Consider the following 26,689-nt stretch of genomic DNA (forward strand, 5'->3'; position numbering starts at 1 on the left):
TAAGTAATTGTTATGCAGTTTTATTATTAAACAAAATTTTATATTCTTACGGTTGGCCTCATCTTTTTTTAATTTCTATAAAAAATGTATTCTCTATGAAAATAATTTTTATCAACTGTTTGTTATCTATGGAAAATAATTAGAGACTTTTTTTGTAATGTCAAATAATAATAAAAAAAAGCATCAACGCATGATTAGTACGTTAGAAATAGAGAAAGTGAGTAAGTTTAATTTATAGAGTATTATATATTCATTCTATCTCATAATAATCATCGTATAAAAAAATATTTCAAAATAATTTTTATTTTAACTTTTTTAATATAATATTAATTTTTTTTACTTGTATTTCTTATAATATTATCATATAGACTACCAAAAATAAATAAAAATTAATATTGATAATGCTAATATTGTAAAATTATTTTTTTCATCTATTGTTAATTTTTTTTTTAATCTATGTATAACAATTTAGACAACAAGTATAATTGAACGGAGCAAGTAATATTTTTTCATTAGTTATACATAGCAGTTTAAAAGATATTAAACATTATTTTTATTAGCAAATTGTTGTAATGATTGTCATTATAAAATGAATTGATCTTAAGGTATGTTTAGTTTTAACGTGTGAAAGTAAAAAACAAAAAATGAGATGAGAGATTTAAATTAGAGTAGACCGTAGAAGTGTGATACTTGTATTAATTTTCAAAATTTTCATCTCAAACACATCTAAGATGAAAGTAACAAAACACTACCTTATTACAATTTTATTATTTTAAATATGCTTAATTAAATAATTTTCTGTCTATATAATTTAGTGTTTTTTTATTTTTATTTTTGGAAAAAAAATCATTTTAATTCTTATAAATTGTGTTTATTTTATTTTTCGTTCTTAAAGCATTTTTGATAGTACTTTAAATAATTAAAAAATACCTTAAACAGTAAAAAAAATTATCTAAAATGTTAATAAAATAAATATATTTTATAAGGATTAAAATAAAAAAAAATTATAAAGACAAATGAAAGAAATACTTAATTACAAAGATGAAAAAGTCATTTAAATTTTTTAAATATTTGATATTGTATGGATTATTTATTGAGTGAACCACCTTTGGTCCAATTTGCAGCATCATATTATTCACAAACCATCAAAATCAATCTAAAGCATATCATTTTCTGCATAAGATATTTTGGTATCTGTTTTTCCTTCCTCTCCGGCAGCCCCTTCTCCTCCTACATCAACTCCGGCAAGCCTCCCCCAACAACTTCTTTCTACTCCTCCGTGTCGTTAGGTTTGCCGGAAACCATGTTATTGTTCCTCCCCTCCCTCCTTCCTTCGCACGTACCTTCATATCTCATATCCATCATGTATCGATCAAGGGTAAACCTAGACTTAAGGGGGCCAACAATAAAAAATAAAATTCATCTAAAACATATATATATATATATATATATATATATATATATATATAATGAAAAATATTCATAAGTTGAGATTCTAAAACGTTAATTACAATCATATTCAATCAAAATACATAACGTTTTCTTGCTTGTTATGAACATCATTTATAATTAATCTACACTAATTTTTTCAGTAATTTCCTTTCAATCTATACTAAAATTTGATAAAATATAATATTTATATATTTGTAACAAAATATAAGATTACTATTGGTTTTATAGTTTAGAAAAAAAATCAAGAAATGAAAACAATTATATAATAACTAATTAATAAAATATATTCTTAAGATAATTTTTTTTAAAAAAAAAGAAAATTATTGTAAAGTTATAATTTAAAAAAGCCAAGGATAAAAACTGATTGTATATTTAGTAACTAAAATTTAATAAAATATAATATTTAAATAAAAATTCTAAAAAAGATATAACATTTTTTTATTTGATAGTTTAAATTAAAAAGGTCAAGAGAATTGACAATTTTCTCCCAATTCTCATAAGCAATTTATGCACAAAATACACATCAATGCTCAACGACATTATGTCAAATTTTACGGGTGAATAGTTACATAGCCTGTTCAATTTTTTGAATTGATTCCATAGAAAAATATTATAGGCTACTGAAAAAGCTGGCGAATATATTTAAAAGAAAGAGATATGTAAACAAATAGTCAAGATCAACAAATTATATCGAATTTATTTTTTACAGAATTAATTGATGCAACTTATGGGATAAACTCTTGCCAGGGAGCTAGTTCACCTTAAAAAATTATCTAATACTTTTAGAATCCTATAGCTCATTTCTCTTAAATATGTAGTAACCTTTCAATTTAAAAGGAGCAAACAAGAAATAAATTAAAATTATTAATTGACCATTCATATATACACACTCCTCACAGAACATGTGCAATCCTAACAAGTACATCTTGGATTCGGAGTCCTTCTTTTGGAACACCATCTACAGACAAATTATAAGCACAAAGGAAAAATTAGGAAACTAAGATATAGAAAAGAAAAAAGGGAGGGGAAGGAATGAGGGAAGATATACTCATAGCATTTAAGATCTATCACCTGCAAATGTAGAGGAATAAGCTATATCTTCAGCAATATGAGAAAAAAAAGGGTTACATAGCTGTAATAAAAAAAATATAAACATTATATTCACTCACAGAATGACTTTAGGTATGATAAATCACAAGGTAGGAAATAAAATTATTAAACAATGTTAAAAATCTACTAATACCTTATTTTAACAATTATTAAAATAGTATAATTGAAAATGTAAAGGGCACAAAGAAAGAAAAGAAAAATAAGAATTAAAAAAGCTCACAGCAAACACTACAAGTAAGAAAAACACATTGCTCATTTGCAAAGGTCGTTGATACATGAAGAAAAACCCAAAGTAATAATAATACCATTTTTTTGCCGCTTAAAATAGAAGGAAAATATTTACTATTAGTCACTTTCTTTTCTATCTCACTTTTATTTAATTTATTTATTTCTCTTTTATTTTTATATTCTCTTCTTTCAACCTCTATTTTTATCATTATTCAAAATATAAATAAGAAGATAATAAACATTACAGTGTTTCAAATGAACACTTATAAATATTTTATCAACATCTATTATTTATTTCCATCTCTCTCTTGTTATATTTTATTATTGTATCTATATTTCTCTTCCTTTCATTTTTGTAATGTTTAGATACAATTTCAAGAAGAAAAGTTCTGGTGCATAAACATCTCTAACGCCTAATTTTTAAGCACACTTTCCGAGAGAATGTTAAAAATATTTCTTTCATATATATATATATATATATACATATATATATATATACATATATATATAAAGAAACCGTATTATATTATCACATCTTAAGTCTGCTTTTTACGGTATCCTCCTATTATCACACCCAGACCACACTTTTCTAAAATAATAACAAGAATTGCAAAAAGCCAAAAAGAGACCTCTTTATTCCTCCTCTTTAATCCAATTGTTGATATTTTTCCTTTTCCTTATGAATTTGATGATATTGTATGCTAAACTACTGATAATTGATGGATAAAGATGCAACAAATTAGTTAGGGGGCATTTAACTAGTTTTTAGTGCTTAACTAGCTTAATGTTGCCCTGTTGGATTACTTGCCAAGACAGCTTGATCACTTCATTCACTAGGTGAGGCCACTTTTGTAAGTGCATGTAGTGAATAGCATATATTTGGATTTAGGTGATTTGCATAAACATTTGAGCGTCACCACCTAAGGTTTAAATTTGTCTAGTAAAAAACAAAAAAAAAGTAAGATATTCAAGTTTAGTTTATTTATTTAAGGGTTTAATGTGTAATTTTACACTGTTGAAGGAAAACAAAAAGAAACAAATTTCATAAGAATGTACAAGGTAAAAAGCAGCATTGGAGAGCAAAGAGAATATGTATTGACACAGTTGAATGTAACTTCATATCATAATAACTCTATAAATGATAGCAAGAAACAATATTTTCTGCAAATTAATAGAATTATAGAAGACAATAGCATGAGTATTAGAATTACATACCAACTTTCGGTTTGGCTTCCCCTTGCCCAAGGCATTAAACTCCTCAACTTTATCCTCTTGATACTTGTCTCTTAACAACTCCTCAACTTTATCCTCTTGATACTTGTCTCTTAACAACTCCTACAAATGTGTCCTTTTTGAACTGTTAAAGTGTCTCCATTGTTCTTTTTTGTGTTGCCTCCTCTCATCAACATACTCAAAATTCACAACCTACGTCATAAAATCCACTCAATCAATCAAAAGGCAGAGTACTCCTTCAAAGAAAGAAGTATCACTTTGAAGAACCTTTATTCTAAGAAACAATTAGAAATGATACTACTTCCAAATTTAGCCACTCTTCGAGTGTTATAAGATTAACCATAAAAAGTATACGAGTTAGTTCATTTTTGCAATTACATATTGTTAATACCAATTATTTAAAATTCATTTTAATATTCAACAATTTTCAGTTTAGCAAGTTTAAGGAGCTCTAAGCTAAGAGAAAATTCATTTCACAAATATAGCTACAAAAGGAAGAAAAGCAAAGAAATTAATAGTATTCAAAATGACTTCACTTAATTTTTTTCCAAAAAGGAAAACTATTTCAATGCAGAGAAGCGCATGATGAAAGAAATGTCTACCTTCATGAAAATAAAATGCATAAATAATGTAATGTTAGATGTTTTTCAAACTCTTTTAATTTTTTAACCAATGTATTTACGATACCAATTAGCAAAATCCTTTAACTAAATAAATAAACTAACAAAAAAGAGTACCACAACCACTTCCAGAAGCTACATGACGGGTGGTTCTTCTTGCTCCTGCTTGAATGAGAAAGATATAATAATCATGATCTTATATTTTTAAACTGACAAGGGAAGTTTGGCAAGAGTATTTCTTACGTAGGTAAAACTGGATCTGAGTTTGCCATCACAAAATCGGCAATCCTGCAATAGTGTTGCATTCAATTAACAATCCTGCAATAGTATTGCATTCAGTTAACAAAGTTGGTTAGCTAGCAATAATTGTAATATTAAACAAGAAATTCCTCAAATAGACATACTCCATGCTTAAAAAATGCTAGTGGCTGGCTCACAATTACAACTTATAATTCAGTAGATGATTGAATATTAATAAATGCTAATTTATTATGATTGGGTGTGAAAAGAAACTTAATTTAGTAGTGTAAATAATTGTTATCCGTTGTGAAAAGGGCTAGGTCCCATATACCCCTAAAATAAAATGGAAAAGAAAAATTAAACTGAATGTCATGAAAGACAAAGAAAAAAGTCAATCTATAACCATTACATTATATTTCAGTCAATTCTAACTTTTTCCATTGATCTAAACTTAATCTCTAAAGGCATAAGACCACTCGAAGTGGTAATCAATTGCAAAATCTTCTGGCAAAATTAAAGAACACCCTATATTCATGCAATTATATGTTGAAGGTCTATCTACTCATGAATCGCATATCGCCAATGAACAGTGCATTCATCACTCTCTTTCGTACTTAAAAGTTTGGTTTTGATCATGAAATGTAATGGTAACAGGTACTAAGTAATTATGTCATTTCTTAAAATCAAAGTGAAGAGGATTTCAACTAAGTTCAAAGTAGTGCTTTTTACTTTTCCTTTGAGTCTTTTTTTATCTATAGAAATTGAAGTTTTGTATTACAAAACTTAAAACAACTCACTACTGTTCAGCTAATTGACTTAGACTTTCTTTATTTTTTCTTTTGAGGTTGAGTATGAGTTTAATCGGTGAATTTACACTTTAACAAAGTGAAACCAACCTTAACCTGTTTGTAGAGAAAGTAGCGTTCCCGTATGAGTAAGAAACAACAACAATATATATATATAAACAACACGATATTTTCAGATTTGATTGGCTCACAAACTTCCATCTTCTTCAAGAACCTGTTGAAAAACCTCTCTTTTGTAATAATGTACTAAGTATTATTGGATAATCCCCATTTCTGGACAAATATATTAATAACAATGTCAAGAATCCATATATATTAAACAAAAAACATTCGGTACTTATTTTTCAAGTAACTAAATGTTTCATAGGGTGTAGTAAACATTCTCTTACCTATGTCTTTTAATAGAACCAACTGTTAATAAGCTAATTGAAAAGTAAAGCATTTAGTATTTGCAACAAGTTCCACCCAGATCCAGAAAAGAAAACAGAAATATAAGAACAATCACTTGGTTATAAATTCTCGGCTATATAAATTGGGCAATCCTATATTCACTAAAATAGCAAAAGGAAAAGAGGAAATCCATTTTTAAAACTCAATGAACCCAATTACATGGTTTTGATGTCTAGAGGAAATGAGGAACAGTTTCAAGTTGGTTCCTATTTTTAAAGTGACCTTCAAATTGGTTAGCATGCTCTTGCAGCTCTGGTTACTCTCAAACTTGGTTCCTCTCAAGTATTGAAAATTTGTAATTTCAAGTATACAGATTCTCATTACAATTGCAAACAATGTATTAAGAAAGCAGAACATGTCATATTTATTTCCAATTTCCTCCTTTAAACAATCAATTAGAGTTCCAAGAGCAACGACCTCAGGATATGAGTTGAGAGACTAGCCATGAAGGATATGAGTCCACCTCAGGATCATAGCCAATCTACAACAAAACATAAAACAAAGGTCAAAATTGCAACACAAACACATAAATCTCCTAGCTGTGAAAAACACAATAGTGAAGTAAAGGTCTCCACAACGGTTCTCCCGTGTCACTGCAACACCAGATTCGTATTCCTACTTCAGAATTCAAATACACAATAATCTTAATCTTTAATTAACAGAAATATTAAAATTTAAAACAAAAAATTGATCCACCTATCAACAATGATAATAGTTATAGAAGTCCCATCAATAGAAATGGAGACGTGTTTGCAAAGGTGAAGTGGGACATCTTGAAGTAGAGAAAACAATGTCTCCTTCCACGAGCGTACCCAATCATGACTCTCCACTCTTTCTAAGACAAGAGAAACAAAAACCTCAACCTACTAAACTAATAGCAGCCACCGACGGCCACAACGACAACACCGTGGATGCCAACGATCGCATCGTGCTCCTCTTCGTTGCAAGACTCAAAGGAGTGATTAGGATTTTGGAAGGGACGATATTTAAGTACGCAGAGGTGCAGGAGATTCTTGAACGGAGAGGGAAGGGTGAGAATTTGGAGTAAGCAAGTGGGTGACGTCGAAGTTTGTGGCCTTGAGTATAGAGAATGAGAGGGATAGTGAGAATACAGAGAGTCACGAGAAAGAGTGAAGAGGTAGTCTTAAAAACAACATAAAATCTTCTTTTGAATAATCGTCTTAAAATGACAGTTTTTTAAGACGATTTTTGAAAAATCGCCGTAGAATGACAATCATTCTAAGACTATTTTTGCAAAATCATCTTAGAATGGTAATTTTTAAGACGGTTTTTGTAGAACCGTTGTAGAATTATTTTTATTTATAAAAATGTCACTGCATTTCTTTCTAAAATGATTTTTTATCAACCAATGTTAGATCAACATTGTAAAAAATCTTTTTTCTAATAGTGTGTTTCCATGTCAAGAAGGATTTTCAAAGTTGGTTGCATCAAATATGTAATTATCCAATTGTTGAGATTGAATTTCTTTAATGATGAATTATTCTATAGTTAACATTGTTTTTTAAGATAGAAAAAATTGTGCTCAGCCAATCTACTTCCTACTCTTGTGATAGTTGACTTAAATTGAACCCTATAAACTAGTAATAATCCATTGATTCCCTAAAATACTAAAAATTGCTTTCATGATTTAAGTCTCAATTTTAGTTCTTATATATCTAATATTTAGATTGACCTTATAGTTCTTCCTTGAATATCTATGAGATGTAGATAAGTGGTCCACAAATTCACATGAATAAACCTCAATCAAATCTAAAGATATCCAATTATTAATGGAGACAACAATCAATCATGCATTAAGAGTTATGTACAATCTCAAAAACTAGAAAATTACTTAGACATAGAGAAACAAAGGAGATTTAACAAGATAATCCAAACAACAAATCATGGAGGAAGGAAGGAGGGGAAAGAATTTGTCTTCAATCTCACTCTTTGGATTGTCGTAACTCTCAAGTTCAAACCTTAAAACAAAATATAAAATAAGTATATATACAGAGGATTCTAATGGGCTTATAAACCCAAATAATGTATAAATGAAAAACACAACATATTAAGGTTTGGTTTCAGCCACAACCAAAAAAGTTACCTTAAAATATGGTTAAAGTTAACCGTCCTACCTCATACACATCTTAAAGTTGTCCAAAAAATAAGATGAAATTAATATGGGATCGAATTCGTGAACTATTCCTTCTTTTATTCTCCTTGATCATCAAGCAAATAACAAGTTCATTTCTCATATATTAGTCCCATGTGGAGACTTACAAAGGTAACATTCTCCAATAATATGTTCCATACTTAAAAAGATAACAAAGAAATCACAAATAGCAAGCTGAATTTATAACTTGAAGTGTGAATTCTAACATTTAGGTGCTAGAATTCTTTCGACAAATACAAATCATTCCTTTGAATCGAGCATTTTGTTTAGTGCAGTAATATAAGCCTCTACACTTGAAGTAACAATATCCACTCCTTCTCCGGTACCACTATTAAATTAAACAGAAAACATAGAACATTAGTTGTTCGTGTGCAAAATTAATTAGTAAGAAAATGATATACTAAAGCAATCAACTTTTGGATTAACAATACCTAAATGTTGGATAAATAACGTTTCCATTCAAAGCAGGAGTAGGTGACTGCTTATTCTCTCTACGAATTACAACACGTGTAGTAGCAATTGCATCGGTGCCTCCTGTAACTGTACTTGGTGAGTATTCAAGTACTTTTACGGTTTCCTGCATAAAATGGTGTAACTTCCTTATATGATGATATAACCTAGAAAACTACAACATTTAGATAAATATTTTATCCTCTCAATGTTATGCTTAAAGATAAACTTTTAGCCCATTTTTTTTCCATGAAAACCCTAAACTTTGGGGGAAGGGGGAAATCATAAAATGTTGAATAATATTTCTCTAAAGGCGAGTTGTTAAATTCCAATAGATTTCTATAGAATGCACAAAATAGAAAACTATAAAAATGGGTAAATGCTTATAGTAGTAAGGGGTGTAATTAAAAGGAAAAATAGCAATAAGGAACTTATCAAACTTTCAAACCTTCACTATGAGATTAATAGCCTTGTAAGCTGAATCTACTGGTCCTACACCAACAGAACAAGCAACATGTGTGCTACCATCACTAGTAACAAGTTTGATAGTTGCTGTTGAAGAACCCATAGTTCCACAAGTCACCTACATTGAAAGATATTGCTTATTTTTTCTTTTATTTTGTTAGACAAGACATCGCATCAAACATATACCTTTAAATTTATCACATTTCAATTTACCTGCAAACCACCAAGCTTCCAAATAGGCTCAGCATGAGAAGCTTGATCTGATACCAATGCTTTGAGATCAACATCGGTAACTCTCTAAGGACACCAAGCATATTTGAGTTAGACAATAGGAAGACATTAGTTTCAAGAAATGATCAAAATGATTCACAATTAACAAACATCACAAGAACACAACCACAATCATATAGTTTTAAAAGGCATAATTTTTGGGTTGCTTTTGACCATAATGCATGATGCAATTTCTTGTTTCCCTATTTATTAATTTTATTTTGCTTCTTTCAAGTTTTGGTTACTTTACTAATATGCTTCATGATTTTGGATGCTTTCTATTTATGATTAGTCATTAATTTAGTGTTGCAAAATTTTATTCTCTTTTTCCTATAGTATAAGAAATATAGACGTGTGGCTACAAAACCAACATATGGTGAACATGAAACTTTTCTAAATTGTGTTCATTTGTAAGGCGCACAAATAAAAGCACAAATAAAAGTATAGTTACCCTAAAATAATTTTAGTAGCTGAAGTTCTCTGTATACTTTTGAGTTAAATCAAGAGTAAATAAATCCATATGTTGTGCCCTTACAAACAAACTCACTCCAAAGGAACCTTATGCATGCTAAAAATCATAAAATAATCCCATATGCTGTGCCGACAAGCATGTAAAATCATTTTTATCATTTGACATTGATTCTGTGCAGAGTAAATACAAAAAATTAATTATTTGACATAGACAAATCACCCTAGACCTAACTTATCATTTGACATTGATTCTATGCAGAGTAAATACAAAAAATTAATTATTTGACATAGACAAATCACCCTAGACCTAACTTATCATTTGACATTGATTCTATGCAGAGTAAATACAACAAATTAATTATTTGACATAGACAAATCACCCTAGACCTAACTTGTTGACAAAGTTAATGTTAAGTACATATAACTATATATTTATTCATGATTGAAATGAAGCAAGAAAGGGAAAGAGAAATAACTAATTTTTAACCTTCTTTTTCTCAGCTATTGCTTTGAAGTTCCTAAACACACTTTCAACTTCTTCATCCCTAAGTTCATAGCCAAGCTGAAAAGGTAAAAAGAATAACTCGTGAAAAAAAAGGAAAACATTCAGAATGACTTTGAGTATAATAACGAAATTATTTTATTACCTCTTTGAGTCGACTTTTCAAAGCTTGGCGTCCACTATTAGATGCAGAAAAGTAAATAAAGGGAGAATGAATCATAAATTGATTATATGAAGTCTAAGATACAAAAGAAACAAAATAATCATTACCAAATTACAAATAAAAAAACCAAAAATCTATTTTACTTATATATATATATATATATATATATATATATATATATAAAGTAAAATAGATTATAATAAAAATATTTTTTTTAAATGATATGAATGTTAATTACTTGATTTTAACTAATTCAATAAATATTTATTTGAACAATAGCTATATATTAATATATACTTGAGTACAATAAATTTTATTATTTTTACGCATTATATTTATGATAGTTAATTTAATAAATACTATTATACTTACAAAACTCTATTAATAAAATATTTGTGTAATTTTTTAGATAAAAAAATGTGGTTAGATACTTCAAAATTATATTGATAATGTTTATTTTTATTATAATTATCAGTGAATATAAACAATTTCAAATAAATAAATAATTTAAATAAATTACCAATTATTTCATCTAAAGATACATTAAACATAAGTTTAATCTTTTGAATACTTGCCATATTAGATCTTTTAAATATTAAATGCATATAAATGGTCTGTAATATATTTCCATCATTAATACTTCGTAAAAAGATCAATCATTTAATTAATTAAATAATTTTTTTCTTATTAAAATTAATATTGATATAAAAATATATTTAATTAACGTTGTTATTCATAAATTATAAATGCATAGTTATATAAGGAAAAAATATTAGTACATATTATAGAAATCCTTGTTGCAAATAATTTTGTACCTAAATGTAGGGTTGGATCAAGTTTAGTAAATATTTAGATATAAATCTATCAATGTTAATTGATTTGTGTTGAATCGGTTTTTCCAATTTAAAAAAATATTGGCAACTCAAACCAAACCAAGTACATCACCCAGTATATAAAAATTAAAAAAAAGAAAAATATTAAAAATAGAAAAAAAATGGAAAATCATTATAAAATGAAAGAAAATTAATAAATAATATCAAAAGCTTGAAATTTAGAATTACACAAAATAAAAATTATTGAATTATTATAAAAAAAATTGTTATAAATTACAACTCCATTCCATTGATATAAAATTAGAAAAAGCTCACCAGCTTTTATTCTATAAAGTTTCATCCTATTATCTTATAGTATAAATCCTTATATAATTAGGTTGACAAAATAGTAAAAAAAGAGTTTTGAGAAAAAAGCAAATGGCATACCTTAGCTTCCCTAGTACCATATTAACTCCATTGGACTTTTCATGGCCAATATCTTCGGGAGACAATATTTCATATGTACCTCTATGCTTTAATAATCCAGCCTACAAAGTAAATGTATGTAGCATAGTAAATGAAAGTTATAAGATTTACATTAAAAGAATATAATGGTAATTAAGTGCATTGTCTATATATTTAGTGTTATATAATTAGTTAACTGCAAATGCATTTAATTCCACTAACCTGGTGAACGCCACTTTCATGGAGAAAGGCATTATCACCTACAACAGCTTTGTGTGGTTGTAAATACATACCAGAGAACTCTTCAACCTATTGATAAAGATTTTATTTATAAAAAAAAAAATTGAATTAAACAAAGGTAACTTAAAGGGGGAAAAGTATCCCAAAATTCATAGAATAGTTTGAAAATATAAAACCATCTTGCTTGTCTTCAATAAGTGCCTTGTATTAATTCCAGTATACAAACCACCTAAGACATGATCTCCCCTGCATTTTAGGGCCATCACAACCTTGAACAAAAAAATATAAAATAAGTTATAATACATTAAGGGAAATGAAATTAAGTGACTGAGATAGTTAATAAAAAACAATAGAAGAGCAATATGATCATTTTGTTAACAGGTCCAATATGAATTGGGAATCCGAACCCTAATTGAGAGTTGTAATTCTGTCACCAAGTTACTGTAGATAACTTTTACATTAATATTCAATAGAAAATTGATCCATTAACATTTATTAGATTCGTTACACAATAAATTATTGATACCAACCTCTTCTAATGAGGCATTACCAGCCCTTTCACCAATCCCATTAATTGTTACTTCTAATTGCATTGCACCAGCACGAGCAGCCTGAAAGCAATTAATTAAGGCCAGATAAAATTATCAATATTGTGTTACACTGACTACATTAAGTGATAGGGTTATGTGGGTACCTCTATTGTGTTTGCAGTGGCATGTCCAAGATCATTATGACAGTGAATAGAAATAATAACATTTTCAGCTCCAGGGACATTGGCTTTTATACCAGCAACCAATTCTCTAATCTCGAATGGCATTGTTATGCCCACAGTGTCACCTATGCCCAGAGTTGTTGCCCCAGCTTTGATAACTTCTTCCAAAATTTGGTAAAGGAACTCTCTATCCGATCTGGTCCCATAATGATTGAATAATGCAAAAAAATAACTCAAAATTCATGACAATATCAACATTTGCAACCAACAAAAATGTAAGTATATAATGGATACAAAATTACACTATTTACATTTATTTATTTATTTTAATAATAATTAAAGTTTACTTTTAAATTATTATTTTTATCCTAAGTCAGATGTGACAAATATAAGAATTTTTCACACCCTAAAAATTGAATACAAATAATAATAGACTTTACAAATCCAAACAAACAACTTAGTGTATGTCATTGAATGCGTTCAAATTGTGTTAGAACGGAGAAAATATACTTTCTGAGGCAAAATTTCCAAAGCAGCAATCATGTTAATGAACTTTTTTGTTGTGAAGTTTTCTAGATCAAAATGAGTTTGGGACTTTTGGTTTTTTCTTAAAACCAGAAGTCCAATGGAATGGAAGAAGGTTAAAAGCAATAAAGGACGAAAAAGTAGAATTGCAGGTTCCAGAAATAAAAATTTAATTTATTATTTAATTTGAAATCAAAGACGATCACTAGTAAAAAAATGTCTTAGTAACTAGACAATTTTTATATAACCATTTTAAAAAAATTTAATTTAATTTCAAAAATGACACCACTTATTTTTCTATATCAGTTTTTAAAAAACCAACTTAAATTTAATGATGTTAAAACATCTTTAGCAGTGGTTGTTTTCCAGTTATGTTGAAGCCAAACATGGATTTAAGTAACGTTCCACAATTGTAATTACAATCGTAATATCAAAGTATTTTGACTCACGGCAATCATAATATTAAGATTGCATCAGTTGAATTTTCCTGCAATTATTTGCAATATAAAAAAAAAAAAAAGGTTGGACTCACGGCAACGAGACTGCGACCACGACTGCAACTTAAAAAACATGGCCATAACATCTGGAAAGATGAGTTACAAACGTGGGTACAACGTAGAATGAGGACAAAGAATTTAACTCCAACCTTTGTCGTGTTTTTAGGGTCCACTTAAAGGTACAAACAGCCAAATAAAACTTTAGGCTAAAAAAAAAGTTCTAAAATTATTTTTAATATTAATATATTTTAACAAAATTATCATAACTTATTAGTACCATCACTAACAATTAATGAGCAACAACTCTTCATCAATATCATAACTTAGTTTTAAAAAAAAATAATAATTAATAATTAAAGAAATTTAAAAACTTTTTTATTTTATTTCTATTCTCTTCTTATTCAATTCGAATTATGCTTTAATAAAAATTATAATTTTTAATAAATTTTTTAATTTTATAATTTTCAATAAATTTTAATTAAAAGTAGAGTATAATCTTTAAAAAAAGTACTTTGATTTCAAATCTTATTTAATTATCATTATTTAGTAAGACAATTCTCATATTACCATTCGTTTAATTAAGATTTTATTTTAATAATTTTTTATTCTATATCAAATATTCTAAAGAAACAAAATTTAGGAAAATTATTTGTTCTTCAAATGAATTTGATACAAATAAATTGTGTTGATTAATCTTGTTAAAAAAAAGTAAGTTATTTTTTAAAATTTATAACGAGACTTTTTTTATAAAGGAAATTATTATATGGAGACTTGTGAGTTGTGAAATAAAATGTGTTACTAATAAATAGAAAGAAAGCTATGGAACCTGGCTGCATCTTCAGAACAGAATTGGATGTCAGTACACCCTAAACCCCGTGCAAATTTGATCATATCAGTGGCTATTTGAAGCACCTCTTCTTTAGTCTTATTGAGCTTATACTCCATGTGAATCGGACTCACCGCTATGAAAGGCATAAGCCTTGGCCTCTTGGCATACTTGAGAGCCTCCCAGGCTCTCGTTATGTCCCTCTCATTGCACCTACATAGGGCCGCAATGACAGGAACATAACCATCAGCGTCACAGTTGTTGCCAACTTCTTGCGCTATCATCTTGACAGCATTGAAGTCTTCCTGTGACGCTGAAGGGAAACCCCCTTCGATGACATCCACACCAAGCTTCGCGAGCTGGCGAGCAATTTGGAGCTTCTGATCGGACGTCATGGCAGCTCCAGGGGCTTGCTCGCCATCGCGAAGCGTGGTGTCCAGGATGCGGACATAATGTGGGTCAGGAATGCGGTTTGGAATGTACTCGGGTAGAGAATGATGGGTGCCGTTGGTGGATGTTTTGGTTGCCATGGATTAATGCAAGATTGTATGACACTATTTAAGTATATATCTATGCTTTTTCTCCCCTTTTTATGGTATATTTAGTTTAAGAAAAAAAGGAAATAAAAGCAATGAAACCGAAATAAAATTAAGATTAAAAAAAAATGTGTACCATAACCCTCTTTAGTGAAAGGTTATTTTCAGTTTGTATCTTCTGAAAAAACAATCTATTTTGAAGAGAGTAAATATTTGATACAAATTCTCGCAGGATTACCTCTACAAACAAAAATCTGTGAATATATATACATAATAAAAAAAATTGATGAAGGTATTCTGAATTCATTTTAACGAAAAGTGGACAAGCATAGGACTCAAATTAAAAAGAAAATTGGACCACCGGCAATGCATATACTTCCTATGAAAAATCAGCCACACCTTACCATATCTTTTAAATAAAATTTAGGAGTAATATACATAAAAAGAAAATTGAGAGTATTCTGAAATCATATGAAAAAATATGGACCATAGGAATCAAAGTAAAAACAAAGTTGCACCCATTACATTTACTTCAAATGAAAACTTGAGTGCACCTTACCATACTTTTTAAATACAATTTAGGAGTCATTTTTATGCACTTTTAATATTAAACTATTTTTTTTATTCTTACGTTTGACATCATTTTTTGTTTTAGTTTCCGTAAAAAAATTACAATTTAATCTCTATGAAAATAATTTTGATAAAGTTGTTGTTATATACGGAAAATAATAGAGATTTTTTGTTAATGTCAATTCGTACCTTAGCAGAGCTGACTTAAAACACATTAAAGCAAGTAGCTAAGGAAATTTTTTCCAGAATATACAAAAAAATACCAAAATATACAACATTTCTCATTATTTATCTCAATATATAACTTTACTATTGATAATGTAAATTCAGGTTGGAAGAACTCAAATTTACACTATTAAAAAAAATTTGAAATTTTGTGTTGAAAATTTGGATCCTCAAATTCGAATTCTCAACATGGTTTTTTTTTCATTTTTTTTAAATTTTTTTAAATTTTTTTAGAAATATATATAGATAAAGAAAAATAATAAAATTGGAGAAAATTATGAAGTTAAATAAAATTAGTTAAAAATATTATAGTGTAAATATTATGAAGTGAAAATTGTACAGTTGAAGAATGTTTTATTAATTTATGAATGATGTGAAATGAAATACATTGATAGTGAAAAAAAATTAATGTGTTTGACTTGAACTTCCGGGACGGTGGGGGCACTTATTTTTTGAATGACCAACTAGCCTGCAGATGGAACATCGTTTTGGTTGACCTCTTTCTCTCTCGTCCATATATGTTCGAATTCTTGTAGATTTTGGTTGATCGGTTTTGTTTCTCCTCATGACTGGATTGACACATAATTGTGGTCCTTCATATGGTGGTCAATAATCATGATGACGCATGCCTCCTAATGGGATTTTGTAGACACTTGACACGTAATCCAATGTGTACACTGGACTAACGTATTCGAAGTAATCTATATTGATGTACTTACATGCAGCAATGACAATGGGCATGACACATGTGTGAGGTCCTCGAGCATGTGTCCTTGGATACACCATCACATATCATAAAGCATGTGTGCTTATATGCAGCGATTAACGTATATTGATGTGCCTATAAGTTTCAAATCAATCTTATTGTGATCTTGTGAAATGGTTGGCATGACGCATGTGTGAAGCCCTTTTATCATTTTAATTTCCCAAATTTCTAGATTTTTTCTTTCAGACGCTCTAAGTTTCCACTAGCACCCTTCAGTTGGGCAACATAAGACCCATGTATCCTTGGCACACCTCTTGGATTTAAAAGTTGCATGGTTCTTAATGTGCCACATTTTTATGGCGTGTTTCAGGTCCTCCAATTGACAGAATCGCTAACCAACATACAACTCGTCATCGTGTGAGTCAGATTGTTGTTGTTGGTCCAAAAATACCTATAGTTGAGGTTGTCAAGCACTTGGTTGTCACTAGCATTAGCACTATTTGGATATGGACGATACACATTTTCAGTTGATGTTTGCTGGAAAAGGAACTATATATCATTATCATCGTTGTCGTTGTTGTTGTTGTTGTTCGCCAAAATTTCATCTTCGTCGTCACTGAAGTCACCAACTACTTCATCTGGCAACCTATTTTGAGCATGATAGTCATGTGACATTTTGTTGCTTTCAGACTGAGCAACATGGATATCAATAGTTGGGTCGGCATTTAGTTGGGAGGGCTCATTTAGTTGGGGAGTCGTCTCACAGTAGTTTGACAATTCACTAAGCAATTGTGTGTATGAAGTAATGTGGGTATCGAATTCGGTGGGTTTCAAAATGAGGGACATAATAATCATTTGTGGTCGTGTATGGGTTTGGTGTGTAAGAGGATAAGCCTTCATGGTAGGTTTGAGTATAGTAGTCAGTGTATGGTGTTTCATGAACTTATGGTGATTGAATAGTTGTTTTGACATTGGCGGTAGAAGAAGATTATTGTTCTTATTGTACGAGAAACTAAAAGCCACTCAAGTATTGAGTGCGGTTATAGACATCGAACATGTCATCAATATCCTCATTGTCACTGATGGTAACAATCTGGTAATTGAACATGTCAGACCAGCAAAAATAGGGTATCGATAAATGACTGCAATTATGGTTTGACCTCAATTTAGGCCCATCTTAGGTTGGATTTTTGTTTTCAAGACATTGTGTTGATCAAGTGGCCTCAATAACTTAAGAGAGGGTGAATTAAGTTTTAAAATACTCCTAATTAATCAAGTTATAATTTCCTTTTTAAATCTATTATGTTCAGAATATAGAAGATGAAGATTAAGATGCAAACTATTTCAACAATATTCTTCAAGCATGCAAGATAAAAATAAGCGAGATAAAAATAACCAAGATAAGGAAGAGAGAAATGCAAACTCTTTTTATCCTGATTCGGTCACTTCTCGTGCCTACGTCCAGTCATCAAGAAACCTACTTAAGATTTTCACTATCTTCGTAAAACCCTTTTACAACTTTTGAACAACCTAAGGATTCATCTCCCTTGTGTTTAGAATTCTCTCAATTCAAGAGACAAACGGTCTCTTGATCAGAACAATTCTTTTCAAAAAATACATAAGTTTTTCTCTCTTTTAGAGAAGATGATACAAGTTGAAGATCTTAGAAGAATACTCAATTGATTTGCAAGTGTTTGGTCATATGATTTGTTTATGAGAGAATAAGACAATAAGGTTCTGAAAAAATCTAAAGATTTTCATAGGCAAGTCACATATTTATAGGTCTTTGGGGCTTTTCAAAAACTTTTCAAGAGATGTGACTTTTCAGAATATTTTTCAAAATTTTTTTACTGGTAATCGATTACAGCTTCTAGGTAATCGATTATACAATTATACATTGAGGGGTCATGAATTTTCAATTTGAATTTTAAAAATTTTGTTACTGGTAATCGATTACAGTTAATGGGTAATCGATTACAATATTCAAAATTCAAATTTTTAAACTTCTTTTTGAAAAACCAATTTACAATGTGTCTCTGGTAATCGATTATAGTATCTGGTAATCGATTACCAGTGGAAAAACACTTATTTTAGCAATGATAAAAAATTTTCAAAAACATTTTATAATCATTTGAAAATCATGTTTTTGAGGCCAAACATTTTTAATCAATAAGAGATTCTTTTAACAAAAATAAATTAAGTCTTATCTTTCTCTTGATCTCGTTTTCTTGATCTTGAATTTTGACTTGAAGTAATTTTGTATTGCTTACATCTTGGCATCATCAAAACCTTTATACACATGCATTCACACATTGAAGGTCATGCCTCTCCTTATTGAAACAAGTATATTGTTTCCGCCCTTAAACTCAACGCTCTCGTCACAGACGGCTACATAGGCATCGTAGTAGACTACGGCAAGGACGTTTTTGTTTCTGCTTGCCATGGTGACTAAGAGTGATTTGGATTGGAGACTGAGAGTGATTTGGTTTGCAGACTGTGAGTGATTTGGTTTCAAGACTGAGAGTAATTTGGTTTCGAGACTCAGAGTGATTTGGGTTGGAGACTCAGAGTGATTTGGAACTTCAATTGTAAAGTATTTTCTGTGTGTAGAAGAATACATTTGGAGACCTATTTACAATGTCATGGCTAGGGATAGATCCAATGGTTGTCATCGCACCGATAATTTTAACAATCTAGATTGCGTCCACCAGGTCATGAACAATGCATCAACAATTTTTACGGTCGAAATTGCGTGAACAGTGTCATGAACAGTGCATCGACAGTTTTTGAACAGGACAATGAACAATGTCGTGAACAGTGCACTCGCAGATTTTTTCCACCTATAAATATGTTCGCAAGCAGCTTATTTCATTCACATGCTCTTTCTGAATATCAACAACTAAATTTTGAATCGTTTGATTGTGTTAAGTGAGAATGGAGGCAACAACATTGTTATGGAAACAAGATTGTCACTGAGCTTCAAAGATACAAAACATGGTAAGTACCAATTAGATGATATTATAACTTTTTCTTGTCATGAAAATTAAAAAAATGTAACTTTTGTTTTATAGGGACAACCACCAATAATCATTCCTATTGTCATTTGATGCCCGCTCCTCATCCTTTAATTAAGTCATTGCTTGTTCATACTGGGTTTGCTGATGTGGCAAAATTATGCCTCTTCAAAATTGATCATCATCTAGTGACTGCACTTGTTGATCGATGTAGACCAAAGACGCACACTTTTCATCTTCCTGTTGGAGAATGTACAATTATGCTGGAGGATGTAGCACTACAGCTTGGCATAAGGGTCGACGGTAGGCCAATCACTGGTGCAACCTACTATGATTTGGAGGAAATGTATGAACAATATTTGGGTGTTGTTCCGCCAAAGCGAGAAGCAATAGTAGGCTCTACCATTAAGTGGTTGTCGGTTTCCTCGGAACTGACACAACAACAATTAGAAGCACACTGTAGAGCTTACATTTAGCGGCTAATTGGTTTTAATGCCAGATAAGACGGGAAATCGGGTTCATTTAATGTGTCTCACTGTCTTGGCTGATCTCGACCGAGTCAGGCGGTATAGTTGGGGCTCTGCTTGTCTGGTAACATTGTACAGAGGAATGTGTAGGGCCACTGACCCTGATGCCAAAACCATGGGTGGCTATGCATCATTGTTGCAATCTTGGGCTTGGTATTGCATGCCCTGCATTACAACAAGAGTTAATTGGACACCATCGTATCCGTTGGTTACGGGGTAATATGAGTCTCAAATTCATTATTATATTATTAGCATAGTATCAATTAAATTAATAATTTTTATTTATTAGATGGAGTGGCAGTGGATTACAGAATTGAAAAACGACGAAGACGTGCTAAAGGTGTTAGTACAATTCAACTATTGAAAATGATTCTGTCCAATATAAATTTTAGTTATTTTTAATAAACCAGTAACCGAAATGGAAGAAGATATGTCTCCTGCACAACATCTTTCAAATTATTGTTAGCTTCGTCATATTTACATTACAATTGTATTTTTTAGTGTATTTCATTATTCTGGTCTATCATCTCAAGTACCGCACTTTGTAATTATAAGTCTATTATATAAGAAATATGTATCAATTATTTATTGATTGTGTTTTTTAATTTGTTTTAATACTACTAACTAATTTTCTCATTTTTTTTAATTAATTTACATAACAAAACAAAATTGTCAATGACACATAAATTTAGCTAAAAAATATATACATCGTAACTAAAAAATTATACAATAATTTTCTCCAATTTTATCATTTTCCTTTATTTATATATATTTCTATAAAAAATTTAAAAAAAACATGTTGGGAATTCGGGCTTGGGGGACTTGGATTCTCAATACAAAATTACAATTTTTTTAAAAAATCAATGTAAATTTGACTCCTCCAACCTGAATTTACGCTCTGAAAGGGTCGTATATTTTAGTAATTTTTTTTATATTCTAGAAAAAATTTCAGTAGGTAAGTAATCAAATATATTTTTATATTTGTTATTATATAAAAGTTATTTAAAATAAATAGCCCGTGTATCACGTGGCTAAACCTACTACTTTGACAGTTTACTTATTTGTGATAAGTGATCACACTCATAATAGTACCTCTTTCTTTTGGAAAGGGAAAAGCAAGGCTGGTGATAGTGACAGTTTCCGTAGGAGTTTCACGTGATTAAATAACGTATTCATTGGCTTTATATTATTTTTTTCATTATATTATATAATTATTTTTATTTGATACATTAAATTTTTAATATTTTATTTTATTTTTTTAGAAACATTATCCTTATGTTAACTTTTCAATTAATTTTTAAATTTTTTGACATTATTTTTGATGTATTATGTTTCACCATTATTTTATACTGATACGTTATATTTTAAAAAATTTATTATTGTTCTTTATATTTTCAAAATGTATAATTTTGGTTTTTTTTTTAATTTTCGTTAGAAACATTAGTGTTTTAATTTCTTCTCAGTCACAATAGATAAGGAGGTCTTCTCCTTCAATCGTTGTATCTCTTGTCGTCGATCAAAAAGATTGTTGTCATATCTCTATTTTCGTCTTCACCACAGCTTCCTTACGAGGTTGGAATTGTCTCCTCACTTTGCAACAACAATCATCTCATCGTCACCCCTCTTTGTGTCACTTGTCTCCATCTAGTCCGATTGTAGATGTCAAATGAAAAATCATTACTTATTTGACCCGATCCAACCGTGTGCGATAGTGAAAGTCTTGTTTAGAGACCTCGCAAAGTCACATTGTAACTTCCTCATTCAAATTTATATTAGTTGGCAACTTAAGGTTTTTGTCTTCCATCCAAGAGAGAACTATTGCTCCAATCTCTCAGTGCTTTTATTTTCAATAAAATAATTGTATCAAAAGTTTTCATTTTTCAATAAGAAGTATAAGAATTATGGATGATTCCAATGAAAATATATGTTAACGTGATTTGATATGCATATATTTTTTACCTTGTTAGACCTGAAAGACATGGGAGGGAATGATAAATTTTTTAATTGTTTATTAAAAAAAAATAAAGATAGTTATTACTGTCATTGTATAAAGTTAATTATTTTAAAAGATTTAATGTCACTTCATTATATTTTATAGTTATTTTAATGTGACATTAAATTTTAAAAATTTTATTTTAATTTTTTATGTTTTCAAAATATATCATTTTAATCCTTTTTTAAAATTCAAAGTTAACATAACACTAATATTTTTAACAAAAAATTAAAAAAAATCAGAACAATATATTTTAAAAACATAAAAAACTAAAATAAAACTTTAAAATTTTAATATATTAAAATAAAATAACTAACAAACACAATAAATCACAAGTACTGTTAACCCTATTTATGGTACTCTATTTACCGTTATAGGTAGATTTTTTATGACTATATATCTCGCAGCTTCCTCCAATAAACTCTCCCAAAGTACTGTAGCCCGTAGAACCTTCGTCACCGCGGTACATACCCACTTGCCCAACAGGTTTTCAGAATTGAAGTCACAATTTTTTTAATCATAATAATTAAGATTTTTGGTTTTTAGGTAGAATCTCTATATATTTCCTCAAATTTTAATCTTTCAGATCTATTATAAAATTAATTATAAAAAATGTTCTGTAAAAAGAGGGCCTTCTTTAAAAGTTTATGTGACAAAGTGTCACTATGATTTATAGATAATCGAATTTCTCAAATATGATGATGACGTGAATTTGATTCTATGATCACGTAAAAAGAAAAATTATTGAAAGAAATAAAACTTAATTAATTTGATGATCTTTACCTCTAGATTTAATCTCATGATTTTTTGATATGAAGATAACCTTGTTAAAAAAAATATTGTATAGAATCTTCAAGAAGAGATAAATTATTTTTTTAGTTATGTTTGATAAAACTAACTAAAAATTGAAAAGTTAGTTGAAATTTAGAAAATTAGTTAATAATTAAAAGTTAAAAAATTATTTTATCAAATTACAAGTGGTTGGTAAGATTATTGAAACAGCGGAACAATATAAAATTATATAATAAATATATTTATGTAATGATTTTATACAAATTTTAATTTAATTTTTTTGATAAAAAATAATATATTTTGTAGTATAAAATATATTTTGGAAATATTTTGTGTCAAATTTTGGAGGAGATAGAGTAAAACGGTTTTATCATTTTTCTTTCTTTCTCACACCTCATCAATCTCATTCATAACTACCGTCCATACTTCGTTCCGTGATTCCCTCTCTCAATCATGCATGCATTCACAAGTCACACAGCCATCACAAGTCACACAGCCATTCACATATTTCTCTCACGTAACAGATGCAATTCTGTTCCTTTCTCTCACTGTCTCACGCACACATACAGCATCTGGGACGGAACCACGCTTAGGGCAGACGCAGTCACCCCCTTGATTTGCTGAAAGAGCTGACTATATGCCATTTTACATCGGTTCACATAGAACCAACGTGACATTCTTAGTTTTAATTTAAAAGATGTCATTGCATATTGTCTACTTCGGTTCTTAGTGGACTGATGTAGAAACGGGACGTGAAATAGCTTACTTGTGAAGTATTTCTATAAAATTGTTTAATGTATGACATTGTCCTAATAAAGTTAATTTGGTATGATACAAGAGTTACATGCACCTTAAAAAAGGCTGAAGTTTGTAAGTGAATGCTTTAAGGTATCCATTAAGGTTAGTCTAGTTGTGGAGGTTGAAATAAAATACATAGATACTTAAAATTTGATCTTCATTATCGTTATTATAAAAAATAAAAAAAAACTTGGGACATTATGATGCAAAATCCTGCAAAAGGTTAGATGGTAATGATAGGGTATTCTAGTGCGACTTTAATTTGTAACATGCAAAAGATGTTACACTAATGACAATTATTGTTTATGGATGCTTATATAACATGTCATCTGCTCACTCCTTTAATAATAAACTTGTGAACACAAGCTAAATAAATTATTTTTCTTAATTAATTTCTTCATTTTATAATATTATTTTAATTTATTTTGTTTTAGTTAACATAGAGCGATTTATTTCATATTTCAGTACATTATAATTATTTTATTTTAAATGGAAGTCAAACACGACAATATCCTAGAAAAGGGTTTTCTGGAATTATGTTAGCAGCATTTTGGAAACTCTTCTACTTTTCTACTTTTACTATAAGCAAACAATATTGGACCAGCAAAAAAATTGGCACTTGTCCAATTAGAGGCCATTTTTGTCAATCCTATCTTTTACAGCTTTTTGAATTTCAAAATCCTCTATCCCATACACCATCTCAACAAATGAATATTGTCGAACATGTATGCACAATTTTAGGTTTTTAAAATTCAGATTATTATACAAAATAAATATTTACTAAAATAAATATATTATTATACAAAATTCAGATTTTAAAACATATATTCACCCAAAAAATATCTTAAATAATTTAAATAATATAGCAAAAATACTTAAATTTAATAATATCATTTTCTTAATAACAAAATTAAATTATAAAATAATATTACATAAATTAATTTAATAAATAAATAATTTTCAAATTAATTAAAAATAATTTTATATAATATAATATTTAATTTTAATAATATATAAACTTTTTTATAAAAAAAAGGAAGAAGGGAAGTCGGGGTGCCAGAACCCGACTTCCGTGAACGCTGTTGAAAGTGGTGTAGTTTGGAAATTAATTCCTAAAGTAGTGTATTTCAAGCAAATATTGGAGAGAGAAGGTGCAGAATGATAAAAAAAAACCCATAATTTTAAGCAAAATTTTACCCTCATTTTGAAAATATTCTCCACTGACCTTGCACATTAATCAGTGTTGTTGCACCATCGCTGCCGCACCACTTCATCTCCAACCAGAACCATCTTCTCCACCCTTCATCTACTGTGACCAAACTCCGACCACCACCAAATAGCATTGCTGCACCACCACCACTGCACCGCACTAACAGGTATTTCAATGTGACAGATTAAGTTCGAAATATTTGTATTTTATTGTTTCTTTCTTCTCGTTAGATATGGACTTTTTAGTTGATATACATTCCAAATTTTTGCTAGTGGTTTTTAGTCTTGCTTTTGCTTCTTATATCATAAAAGCAAATTCTACTTAAAATTATTGAAATTTGTTTTTCTTATGAGGTGTTTGACAAAATGTGTCACCCAAATTTTATTATGATTTCTAGCAAGTCTTGGGTTACAAAAGCAACAATGACCATTAATTGACAGACCAAAAAATTTGCGAGCTCCCATACACCATCTCAGCATATGGATATTGTTGAACACCATTGATGAAATGTTGAAGAAATGTTGAAATTTGTTTTACTTATGAGGTGTTTGATAAAATGCCTCTCCCAAATTTCATTATGATTTCTAGAAGAATCAAGGCATGATGGTTTTAATGTGAAATTTCCTTTTTATGAAGGATGCAACAAATGTTGCTATTGTCACAAATTATGAGTTTCTATTTATGTGGGTTAAGTGTCAAGGAATCAAGGTTAGAGCAATTGGATGAAATTCAAGTGAAAGCTATCAATACTTCTAATGGGAAGAATTTGCCTAAATGTCCAGCTTTAATCTTTGAATTGTTTTTGGTAAAATAGTACATTTCTTCGAAAGTCTTGGGTTAGTTCCTTAGCAAGTTTAAATTTTTATTTTATTTTCTTTATTGTTGTTTTTTCATTTTAAGTTATTCCTACATATTCAACAAATTTTTTATTATGCATTGTTCAGTCTTGGTATAAGATAAATGGTATTAAATTAGAAATCAATTACTTCTCATGAGACTAAATAATTATTCTTGAAGGTTTATGTTACACACAATGGATAGTTTATATATACATATAACATTCGGTAGCTTATGAAAGATTTTTCTTTTCTAGAAATGACTATGAGGTAGGTACGCATTGTTGTAATTAAAGTTCAATTTTGTAACGTATTATGGGCATATTTGTTTTAAATTGTGTGATTTTTTTTAATAATTGCTATTATTATTATGTAGGTTCTAGCTTAAGGTTCTTTAATTCAGTCGTAAAACTTTGTTGTGATGATGGGAGTGAATGCTAGGATTTCTAGTCTATGTGAGTTTTGAAAAGTTTTTACCTTTTTTTCTTTCTAAATTCAAGCTACTACAATTTTTGAAAGAAAAAATTGGTTCAATCTGAATAAATATATACTTGATTAGTTTTTGACTTCCCCTCATTAAATTAAATTTGGATCCTATAGCTAAAACATAGAGGTCTATATGACAAAATGGTAAAAATTAAAATGATATTATGCTTTTTGACTTGATCCAACCTTTAAGGGAGGCCTAAGTGTAGATAGTGTAGCTTGGCTGCCGTTGGGATTTGAACCTAGGATCAACTGATCATGTAGTCTCTATCTCTAAGAGTCTTGG

The 26,689-nt window shown here is 29.3% G+C and overlaps 1 protein-coding gene and 1 long non-coding RNA gene across 4 annotated transcripts; both read right to left on the bottom strand.

Annotated features, from left to right (window-relative positions):
* Window positions 1–2,109: 2,109 nt before the first annotated feature.
* LOC102665937 (uncharacterized) lies at window positions 2,110–7,274 on the bottom strand. 3 transcript variants are annotated; one of them, XR_001387348.3, is made up of 7 exons: window positions 6,836–7,274; window positions 6,557–6,620; window positions 4,887–4,961; window positions 4,761–4,805; window positions 4,006–4,215; window positions 2,524–2,584; window positions 2,115–2,410 (listed from the first exon to the last, which is right to left on the bottom strand). It is a non-coding gene; the product is annotated as an uncharacterized lncRNA (long non-coding RNA). The 3 variants fall into 3 exon arrangements; XR_413383.3 differs by having other exon boundaries at window positions 2,110–2,410; window positions 4,887–6,620; XR_413382.4 differs by having other exon boundaries at window positions 2,116–2,410; window positions 4,887–7,274.
* A 1,056-nt stretch (window positions 7,275–8,330) lies between these two features.
* LOC100816439 (probable 2-isopropylmalate synthase) lies at window positions 8,331–15,274 on the bottom strand. The gene is made up of 12 exons (XM_003521819.5): window positions 14,711–15,274; window positions 12,845–13,058; window positions 12,681–12,761; window positions 12,327–12,419; window positions 12,133–12,219; window positions 11,893–11,993; window positions 10,616–10,649; window positions 10,456–10,530; window positions 9,441–9,524; window positions 9,211–9,345; window positions 8,744–8,889; window positions 8,331–8,640 (listed from the first exon to the last, which is right to left on the bottom strand). Exons 1-12 carry the CDS (start codon window positions 15,238–15,240, stop codon window positions 8,553–8,555), a joined length of 1,668 nt encoding a protein of 555 aa, XP_003521867.1. The 5' UTR covers window positions 15,241–15,274; the 3' UTR covers window positions 8,331–8,552.
* Between the last annotated feature and the right edge of the window lie 11,415 nt (window positions 15,275–26,689).

This window comes from Glycine max, chromosome 3 (genome assembly GCF_000004515.6).
Source record: "Glycine max cultivar Williams 82 chromosome 3, Glycine_max_v4.0, whole genome shotgun sequence".
Lineage (NCBI taxonomy): Eukaryota > Viridiplantae > Streptophyta > Magnoliopsida > Fabales > Fabaceae > Glycine > Glycine max.

Bases quoted from the DNA above. Each gene is read 5' to 3' on its own strand.
- LOC100816439 (XM_003521819.5), bottom strand. From the start codon at position 15,240: ATGGCAACCAAAACATCCACCAACGGCACCCATCATTCTCTACCCGAG. The intron at 11,994-12,132 runs GTTAGTGGAATT...TTTACTTTGTAG, and splicing joins ATGAAAGTGGCGTTCACCAG to GCTGGATTATTAAAGCATAG. The intron at 8,890-9,210 runs GTTTGAAAGTTT...CATTTTATGCAG, and splicing joins CTATTAATCTCATAGTGAAG to GAAACCGTAAAAGTACTTGA.